The 10850-nt window shown below is 40.8% G+C and overlaps 1 protein-coding gene across 1 annotated transcript; it reads right to left on the bottom strand.

The window, feature by feature from the left end:
* Positions 1 to 2016: 2016 nt before the first annotated feature.
* On the bottom strand, positions 2017 to 10034 carry IFT52 (intraflagellar transport 52). The gene is made up of 12 exons (XM_017735153.1): positions 9953 to 10034; positions 9564 to 9693; positions 8439 to 8514; positions 8280 to 8351; positions 7816 to 7942; positions 7159 to 7245; positions 6802 to 6870; positions 5925 to 6079; positions 4816 to 4903; positions 3557 to 3665; positions 2914 to 3059; positions 2017 to 2331 (listed from the first exon to the last, which is right to left on the bottom strand). Exons 2-12 carry the CDS (start codon positions 9643 to 9645, stop codon positions 2284 to 2286), a joined length of 1059 nt encoding a protein of 352 aa, XP_017590642.1. The 5' UTR covers positions 9646 to 9693; positions 9953 to 10034; the 3' UTR covers positions 2017 to 2283.
* Between the last annotated feature and the right edge of the window lie 816 nt (positions 10035 to 10850).

Genomic DNA, 10850 nt, shown 5'->3' on the forward strand with positions numbered 1-10850 from the left:
CCTGGCAGCGGGGAGCAGCCCTGGGCACCCTGTCCTGTCACCCGCCCGCGGGAATCCAGCACCTGCCACCACGCAGGGAAGGCCTCCTCTGCCCTGTCCAAGCGCTGGTCATGAGAGAAGGAAAGGAGCCGGACTATCGCACCCACCCCTCTTACAGATTTTCATGCTCTCCCGTTAGATCTCACCCCACTCCCACAATCCTGATTTTCCTCTCCTGTCGCTGCTTACAGCAAAGAAAGGGAGAAGGACTTGTTAAAACCACATAAAAAAGGAGATTTATGGTTTGCTGAATAACCAATGTTGTATGAGAGGACAGACAAAAAGGGAAAGCAGCAAGAGTTGCTTGTAACTCACTTTTGTGAATCGCAGCAATAATTTCATTAATATATAAACTCCTTCACTAGCTACGTGCCTAACCTGCCTCCTGGCCTCGCCTCACTTCTTCAAAGCACTCACCTACTTGTACTCCTTCAAAATTGTCGGTCAGCCACAAATTTTACATGTATCACACTGCCATGACTTTAAGTTTAAATACTTCCAGAGGGCTAAAGGAACAGCTTTGAAAGAGAGATGCTAGCTACATGTATTCCACCCTAGTAAAAAAACATTCATTCAGTGAAAAATTGGTTGTTCAGCTGTCAGAGAGGCCTCAGAGACACTCAGAAAACAAAGGGCTGTTTGTATCCCCTGGCTGCTCACCTGGCTTTTCTCTAAACCATATTACAACATCAGGAACAGGTGACAAAACAACTCCAAAACAGGGGTGGAAAACAGAAACTATTTACAGTTTGAAGTATAAACACCCCAGACGAGTACAAACCAGAGCTATAATTAGCAAGAGGAGCACTCGGGGACTTGGTTCAGCTGCAGTCTGTGCTGGCTGATTGGTATTGATACCACACAGGAGAAGAGATTAAGCTTGTTGTGTAAATCTGTAGCTGGAATGTACAAAGTGCTCTGGGTGACTTAAAGACAAACAGAGGAAGAAATGAAAAATTTCCAACATTCTGCTGAGAAAAGGGAATGTCTGTAGCAGAAGAGACAACCACTTCTGCTAACATTTATATTAGCGCATCTCAACTGGGCAGGAACGTGGCAGGGGCTTTGGGGCACCTCCTTTAGAAAAACCTGTGCCAAGAGGATATGTGAAGCATGAAGAAATGTAAAATAAAAAGATGTTTTTGGGGGATAAAAGATGAACAGATTTCTCCCAAAAAACAGCTTTGATTTTAAAAACCATGGAAGAGCAAGGTAAAGCACAGAAGTCATGGAAGGCCTGAGTGGGGGAAGAATTTATGTTTAACAATTTGAGTGTCAGATTGACAGCCAAAACAAAGGCTTTATAATGCAATTTCACCACCTTAATATAAAAAAAGTCCTTGCAATAGAGATGTGGTGTTGATGATGTTGACAAATGTTTTCTTCTCACCACTGATCTCCTTGTCTCTATTTTTGCTGTGCACTGAGCTTCAACATTTCACGGTCAATGAATTTAACCTGAATTTCCACTCCTGCACATTACTGAACTCACCACCTCAGGGAGTGGGCTAGATATCAAATAACTGGAAGTAAAAATATTCCTGAGTTTCTGTGCAGTATCAAAGTTTCTTAATAATGATCCATTAAATCTTAAGGTTTTCATCCATGTGCTGTCCTCTCTTTTTTAAATTATGTAGTTCCAGTCTGATATGAGGCAGTGATCTGCAGCAATGTCATTATTGCTTAATTTCAAATCCTCCCCTCCCTTGGAAGAAATACTTTCCTTCTACAATAGCAAACTCACCTCTCCTTAGTTCTCTTTGGCAGAGAGACAAAAGGAGGCTGCCCGAGGGTGATAAATGTATTTTCAGCAGCTCCTGTTAGAATCATGGCTCTATTTTTTTGTCCTCAGTTCACAAACCAAAATAACAACCCCTCTCACAGTGCAATTAAGGACCTCATGTACACCAGAACCAACAGTAAGACTTAACTACAAGAAAATAAATGCTGGAGCCAGAAAGAAGGACCCAAAACACATTTTCTTCGTATATTATTTTTTTAATATATTAAAAAATTACATTTTCAATAAAGAAGTAGAAAAATAAGAAATTCTTTGGAAAGTGCTTGTGAAATACAAGCAGTTCCCCAGAAGGCATTAATTATCTGAACTACCACATATAAATGATCCAAGTATTCAGTGAACTACTGAGACAGTCCTAATCAATATACTGAAAGGAGAGGCTTTAAAAATGGAAAAATATATTTTCACTAAAAGGTCTTTCTCAAACTGGGGAAAGCCAGGTCTCAGGTACTGTTCTGGAATCCAGCTTCACTTGGGTCAGTGTCGTGTTCCTTAAGTGAGGGAAGAGAAAGAAAAAAAAAAAGAAGGAAAATGAGTTTTAACAACAGGATAGAACTGTAAGATTTTTGGCTTAGCTAGATTATGTGTGAAACAGGCAATTCTTGCTAGCACAAACTGCTGCTCTGCCAATATGCTCCAAACACACTTTGAAGCATCAAATCTACTATGAGGAACTATTTCAGCACAGCTGTGTTTCAGTACAGCTGCTGAGGAACAGTGCTGGTGTCACCTCTGCACTGCAGCACTGGCCAGAGCTGTGAGCACTCCTGAGGCCTCACTGCTCTCACTCAGGCACCAGCAATCAACTGGATTTAGTTGAAATTACAAGCTACACTTGCATGTACTAATCCCCCAATTACAATAAATGAGAGACTTAATAAATTGAGCACTACATGTTTTATAGAGATTAACAGTCATAAGTACTCTGGATCACACTTCACTGGTCTCATTTATTGCACAACTAATGTCTTACATCACTGCACCTCTCACCTGTGACAAGTGTAGCTGCTACAATGACACACCACCCTCACTGCTGCTACTACAGCTACTCATTGTACTTTTTATAAAAATACCTGATTCAGTTTCTTAAACTCAACCACTTGGAAGAAGATGTGCTCCAGGATATATTTGGCATCTTGCTTGTCCTTTGGGAGTTCACTCGTCACGCCCAGGATATCACCACATTTCCGCACGTAAAACTCCAGGTCATCATCAGTGCCTAAACAAGAGCCCAGATGGAAGGCAGGTGAGGATCACACACATCTGGAGCAGCTGGCCAAAAACTGCTCTGAATCTCCATTTGCTGTTGGCATTCGGGGAGGTTCAGTCCCATAACCAAGCTCAGTGGACCAGCCATGATGTATTCCTGCAGCCAGTACCTGCTCATCTTCCTTAGGTGTTTAGAATAATCCTAACGTTTTAACTTCAAAGCATAAAAAGGATGTGAAATTCATCAGCAAGAGTGCCCAAAGCAATTTATGCACAATATAGGAAACAACAGGCAGAAGCAGGATAAAATGTCATGTAACAGACAAAATATAATGTCATGGTACATAAAGTCACACTATCCATTTCCAAAGCTTTTCAATTTCTTGGATCAGGATGAGAGCAATAGATTTTCCCAAATGAGGTCCATGCTTTAAAATTAAATATAACAGTTTTCCTCTAAAAATTTGGACTTTTTATATAAATGTGCAAACAATCTGCTCCACTTACATTTGTTTGTGAGCTCTGCAAGACGTGCTTTCTCAGAGGAAAAAGTTTCATCCAAGTCAAACAGTTCCAGAGCGGGAGGAGGCAATTCTCTGAAAGCAGGTGGAAAAACCTTGAAGAGAAAAAGCAGCATGGTTGATTGCCACATATTTTTCTTACACTTTACAGATCTCTAAGACAACAGTTTTGAACTTTTACTGGACTTGAACAAACCTTTTCAAAAGCCATAAGCAACTCCAAAGCCCACTGAACAAAGGGGCACCATTTGAAAATTCCATTCTTACTTTGTAAAAATAACTGAACATTCCAAAAGAGTTTAGTCACAAGGGTGCCAGAATTATCACCCAGCATCACAACTAGACATTCTTATTTGCAGTTTCGGTTTTGCTCCATGAGACCCAGGTGATGGCTGAGGGCTGAGGAACTAAATTGGCCATAACAGATCACCCTGAAAAGATATTGACATCAGTTCTGGTCAGAGTATCTTCTGATTCATGCAGGCACCATTTATGTCACAAGTTGGACTTGGGTTTGTAAAAAGCAGTGCATGAGACACCACTTTCAGTTGCAATCCTGCAGCTATAAGGATCCCAGCAATCTCAATGGCCAGGGTAAAGAAGGATGGAACAATGATGGCAAAATTCAGATACTCAGAGATTCCTGCTTTCTGAAATGAGTCTGACACCACCATAGCTCGTGTTGTTGCTGTCAGCCCAAATCTCTGCTGGTAAAAGTTTGATCAGCTCCTGCTGTAAAAGACCAGTGCTCCACTTTCTGCCTTTCCTGAGGGTCTGGGAGATGGAAGCAGAGCAGGACAGACTGGCTCCTCCCTGACAGCACTCAGTGCAGTACTTACACCACCACTGCCTTCTGAAATACCACATCCTGTTTTCACAGGGAAGGCTGAGCCAGCACCTCACAGGACTGGGAGCAGCTACTCAACCAAAGGCTTATCACACAAGGATTCTGTTTTGGTACCACACGCTACATTTTGAAGCTCTTTTAATGAAAATTAGAAGTGTAAATAAGTGCTCTTTCTAAAAGATGGTCCCTGTAGTGTATTCAACTCCCCAGTGATTAATGATTACTACAGTATTTCTCACCGCTTTTTTTACAGAAGTATGGAAATGACACACAGAGGTTTTGCATGAAACAAAGGAAGCAGAGACTCATTAAGGTTGGAAAAGACCTCCAAGATTCTCAAGTTCAGCTTTCATGGAGAAGGGTTCTCCCTGTACTGTACAAGCAAGAAAATTACTCACAGCTGGCTGGAGGACAGGTAGTGGACTCTCAAATTCAGGCTGAATGAGTCGAAGGGGTTCATGTTTCACATTCAGTTCTTCATAAGCTCTACAGCACAGAAAAATTCAAAGTATGCGAGAAAAAATGATACAACATCTATTTCCACTTGCAGGCTACAGAGATGGATTTTTGTGAACACACCAGCATCAAAGTTTTGCACTGTAACAGCACAAAAAAAAATGGGATGTCCATATTAGAAGGACCTCAGAGAACTACAGATCAGTAATAAACAACTTCTACAGTGAGAAAATTAAAATTGTGACAGAGGAAGATAATGATAGCTGGATATATGAGATGATCAAAAAAAAATCACAGCTCAATTCTTCAATTGACTTTTAGCAGGATGAACATGGATGAACAAAAAGTGATCCAGCACAAAAAAGCAGAACTGGGATTTCAAAAATGTTTGTAAGGAAGTCAATAACCAAAATTTATTTTTGAAAAAAAAATTTGTTATGGTGGGATCAGAAGGGAGATCCTACTGTGAATTCACAACTAGTGAAAATACAAGAAATACAGAGTAAGAAGGAAGAGTGTCCACAGCAGAGTGGAGTTTCATGGAATCTGTGTTAAGCGGCCACTACTCAAGTGTTCAGACATGATCTGGGTAACAGGGGAGTTATGATGGACAAAGCTGATAGTGACACAAACTGGGAAAACTGAGCAGCTGATAAACCTCAAAACACAATTATTGGGAAATGCAAAGGCGACTGAAATGCAGCTTTCAGTAAATGCCAAGTAATTCAAACGTGGGGAAATGAGCAGCTCTCAGCTATCACTCCAGAAAGTGCCCAACTTCACTGCAGACAGTTCTAAAAACATTAGATCAATGAATCTCGTGTAGTCAGAAAAAAACGGAGAGAAGAAGGCCAGAAACTACAGCTAAGACAAGCAGCAAGAGAAAACATCATTGCCACACTGTACAAATCCATCCTCTGGTATATCCATATTCAAAATGCTCCCCACAGCTCAGTCCTTCCTGCTCTTAAGGAGACACAGTTGAACACAAACAGAAAATGCAGAACACAGAATGGAATAAATAAATAATAAGAAAATTACAGATGCTGACTTGATAACTGAAGGGAGGGCAGTTGTGTCCAGCTGATAAAGGGATGTATCAAACAGCTTTGTGAAGTCTCTTGGGTTCTCATCTCCTTCCTGCAGGCAGACTCGCAGCTGCTCAGAGAGCGCGGCTGTGTCGGGGAGCACGGTGTAGTCTGAAATCTGAACACACAGGTACACATCCCTGTCATTTGAAACGGCCAACCCATTCCCATAGCCTCCTTCTAGTTTCTATCTCACATAAAATCTCACCTACAAGTTATTATTTCACTCTTTATCAGGTATGGCCCTTTGCAGTGCAGCTCACTAGATCAGTAATTGTGCCAACTCTTCTCTCAGCTGTAAAGCTACCCAACACATGGATGTTTCATCTGGATTTCTGTTAATTCTTTAAAATTAGAACAGCCAGCTTACTAAACAACCATGCAAAACTGTTGTTCTTTTATGCACACAGAGTATACAACTTTACCACATAAAGATATTTCCAAATAAAAATGGCATTTGTATACAACTAAAGCTGACACAAACGTTGATCCCTACTCACATACAGAAAATCTGCCTTTCCTTCCTGCACGCTCCTCCTGTCTGAGGGCTCAGAGTGAAAAAACTCATTACACTGGAGCAGTAAATCTCTTAAACATGGGCAAATTGAGAGAGACTTTCACAAATCCTATCTGATAACGAAGAGCAATCTAAGGCTGAGTGATACCATTATCTTTTACACCTAAGCCATCTGTCTACTCAATCTTAGACCATGAATAAAGGTACTGCAACAACAGCAGCACCCATCTGGCTGTTACCCACTCTGCTAAATACATGGTACAACAAAACTGGTGCTGCCAGATCACACTGTTCTTTACCTCCTCGTGATGGATCTCTCTTACCTCGGGGTCCTCCATATCCATCTGGTTTAAGTGGATATCTGATGTTGTGAGCCACTGGAAAAGCACATCCTGGAGAACGGCAAAACTCAATTAATTTCAGGAGAATCCAAATAATCTCATACTATGCTTAAATATTCGTATTAAATCTATTAAATAACATGCCATGAAAAAGATTAAAAATAAGATAACAAATCAAAGAATATCCATTAGTATTGGCTTAGAATCCCTATACTGAATCCATTGCATAGCTGTCTTACTCTAAAATGAAGATGAGCCTGGAGTGCATTGCAAATGTTGTGAAGACCCACTAGGGTGTTTTTAAAGAAAAAAAACAACTCCCAAAAAACTCCAACTTACCATGATCTTACCATTTTCTTCTTTATCTAAATACTGGTCATTGAACATGTGGGAAGATCCCAGCGCTGCCATCTTTCCACCTTTACTCTACCAACAAAGAATACAATATAACAAAAATTCCTTCCAAAGCAGTTTTAGAGGTAATTGTTTTTGCACTGCTTTACTTGTCTACATAGTAAAAAACTGTGTTAACTTAATATCAATCCTGTGCTTGTAACCATTGACTATGACTAGATTTCTGAATTTATTTCTGTAAATTAACAGGGTTGGATGAGCAAGACAATATATGAAAAATCTACTGGTTCTGAGGCGACAGGCCTCTTCCTTCATTCAATATGGTGTACTTACAAAGCTAAGGATAATTTTATTTAATAAACTATTACTGAAACAGTGGAAAAAAATCCCAAAACTTTAAAGAACTAAAGATATCCACCAGTCAACCAAAAAATAGGTAATCTTTGCTGACCAGCTCATTAACTCTCCTCTGAACCCCATGCAAAGAAGTTTACTATAAAAAGAATAAGAAGTCACAGGGCTCATCTGGAGTTTGCAGATGCATCAAAAATTGAGGTGGGTTTGTAAGTATCCCCAAAACATCCACTCACAGTTTTTGTGTGGGGCAGGGGGAATGCAGGGAGTGCCCCAGGCAGCTCATACCTCATGCTGATAGAAAGCCAGGATAGGCCTGTTGAGAGGGAAGCAGACGGATCCTGTGGACAGAATTGCCACTGCTGGCTTCATCACATTCAGTGTGGCTCCAAAAGGATAAACAAAGGTGAGAGCTCTGCAGGAAATACAGAAACTCCATAAGCACCTGCATGCATCAGGCAGGCTGGACAGAGTCACAGAACTCAAAATCAAACCCACAGACTAGAGGCTAAAAAGATCTGGTCATGAGAACAGTAATTCCTTTCCAAACCTATCCCTCCTGCTCCTTCAGAGGTTACCAAGCTCTACTAAACAGATTCCCCTTTCCAGATATAACCTAAGAAGCATAAGAACATAAGAAATGCATTAGAAAACCTCACCATAAGCACAGTGTACTGCTGCTAATCACAAACCTGCCAGTTCTGAGGTATTCTACATATTTTCACATCAGTTTCCTCACAGAAAACACTCACTGTGAGTCATGGCCCCTTCCATCTTCATCTGTTGTCTCAAGCACTGTTTTCTTTGCAGCTTCACTGATTCCCCTACGAGATATTGAAAAACAAACCTTGCTGAAAACAATCCAGATGACAAGAGTTTACTGTGAGGATTCATGTACCCCAAATACTTACCTGTTCAAAACTCCATCAGAGATTAGTGCTTCCTTTGGGTGGTGGTACTTGTAATACACATTCCGTACTACAGCATCTTGAAACAAGAAAAAAATATAGAAATTCACACCTTAGCTGATCAGTGTGTTATATTTAGCAAAGAAAAATTAGTTTAGTTCTTGTTCAAACTAATCAGAGTTCAAAACTCCATCAGAGATTAGTGCTTCCTTTGGGTGGTGGTACTTGTAATACACATTCCATACTACAGCATCTTGAAACAAGAAAAAAATACAGAAATTCACACCTTAGCTGATCAGTGTGTTATATTTAGCAAAGAAAAATTAGTTTAGTTCTTGGATTCCCTGGGTGTTTGCTTCTAACAGCACAAAGCCGGCATTTGGATCCCAAAAGAATTGAAATCAGCCTTCACTACTGTTTCCTTTTGGACAAAACAGATTTAGGACAGGAATACCTTTGCAAATTCAAATAAAAATACAAAAAGTAAGCACATGTCCATCTTCTGCAAAGCAGAAGAGGCAAAAAGATGGTCCAGTTAAAACAGCCTGTATCAACTTTTACAGGCTGATTTTTTTAATACATCTTCCAAACACTTGATGAATCGAATCCGATTGATGCAAAAAAAAGGCACAGTTGAGAAAAGCCACCAAAGACCCAAAATATTTTATGTACACTGAGACACAGTTGCCTTGGGTTGTTGGGGGTTTTTTCCCCATTGGCAGCACAAAACTAATAAACGACATTTTGTTGGTCTGATAAAGAAAAGTGCCACTTCTTATTCAGGATGAGCATGAAGTGAGTCAATCCTTTAAAATGTGTGGAAAATATCTTAAAGGCTTTTGAATCAAGAAATTTCACTAGAATTAATTTTTCTAGTAAATTAAAACTAACAGCTACAGCAAAGGAATGGAGATGGCCGAGTTGTCCAGGTACTCTGTCCATGGAAAGCCTTTGCTGTGCTCCAGTATTACCCTGCCACGTGCATGCAGATTTAGAGAAAAAACATCTTTTAGATCAAAAGATACTTTGTGAGAAAGATCTGCTTGGCTTGTATCCACAAAGGCTGAACCTTGCTCTTTCAATTTCGCTGCAAACTGATGAATAAAAGGCAGCAGTGAGCCCCATTACCATTATTGAAAATGATCCCATATTCTTCTAACAAAAAGTTAATATTTGTGCCATTCTGGGACTCTCCACCTTCTCTCAGCATCACCAGGATGGCCCCACCATCCTCCAGGAATTTCTTCAGAACGGAAAACTAGAAAACAACACAGATCCAGAAAAAAAAACCAAACATGAGAAACTACACACAAAACTGCATGAAGTTATATTGAGATGAGGGAAGGTAAATGATTTTGACTACCTGCATTTAACTTGATCCTATGAGAAAAACATCAAATTTCAATTTATATTAATTCATTTAAAGCAGCATTACAGCAAAGTCTTCTGTCTTGCTCTTTTCTACTTCAGCAAATTTTAAAACATAATTAACTTGAAAACAATTATTGACTTTTTACCTCATCAGCACTGAACTTCTCTCTTGGTCCTGCTGTAATCCACAATTTCACCCCAAACAGTCTCTCAGATGTGATCTCATCTTTCAAGCTATGAATAGATTAATAAAGACACACATGATTCTTGGATATAGCCCTGAACCACAACTTTTTCCTTTTATTTTTTTTAAAGGACTGGCAAATGAACACAAAGCAAACCACTTCAGTCAGTTCACATCCTTTTATCTGGGTTTAAAGTTGACAACTTGAGCAAAAATAATCCTTATAAATGTCAACCAGCTAAACAGTGACACTCCTCTGACAAGGCACCGTGGCAGTTCCAGAGCTGCTGCAAGCTGTCACAGCTGCTATTGAACTTTGCACCTGAGGAACTTCCTATTATTTTTTTCTTTTTCTTTTTGGTCTGGGCACATTTCATAGACCACCCAGCCCAGCTCTTGACCCTGCACAGACACCCCAACAACCCCACCCTGGGCATCCCTGGCAGCGCTGTCCAAACGCTCCTGGAGCTCTGGCAGCCTCGGGGCCGTGCCCATTCCCTGGGGAGCCTGGGCAGTGCCCAGCACCCTCTGGGGGAAGAACCTTTCCCTGATATCCAGCCTGAGCCTCTCCCAAACAGTTCATGCCGTGCCATCTTGCAGCGGCCAGATAAACAGTATCATCTGCACCGGGGCTGTTTTCTTTTTGTCCCAAACTCCAGATCAAGACAGACTCACAAATCTGCATGAGGCGCTTCATCCTTACAACTTACACTGCATCTCCGCCACAGCTGAGACAGCTGTAGCTCCAAAGAACCACGCACAACATCCCACAGCGGCAGAAGATGCAACAGGGCGCAATCAACGCGAGAGAGCGACCTCAGCTCACGAGATACATCCCCAAGGCCACTCGGGTACCCAGC

This window comes from Corvus brachyrhynchos, unplaced genomic scaffold (genome assembly GCF_000691975.1).
Source record: "Corvus brachyrhynchos isolate BGI_N302 unplaced genomic scaffold, ASM69197v1 scaffold125, whole genome shotgun sequence".
NCBI lineage: Eukaryota > Metazoa > Chordata > Aves > Passeriformes > Corvidae > Corvus > Corvus brachyrhynchos.

Coding starts and splice junctions, on each gene's coding strand:
- IFT52 (XM_017735153.1), bottom strand. CDS start 9,645: ATGCTGAGAGAAGGTGGAGAGTCCCAGAATGGCACAAATATTAACTTT. Junction 8,352..8,438: donor TCTGATGGAGTTTTGAACAG/GTAAGTATTTGG, acceptor AATATCTCGTAG/GGGAATCAGTGAAGCTGCAA. Junction 7,246..7,815: donor TGGCTTTCTATCAGCATGAG/GTATGAGCTGCC, acceptor CTTTGTTGGTAG/AGTAAAGGTGGAAAGATGGC.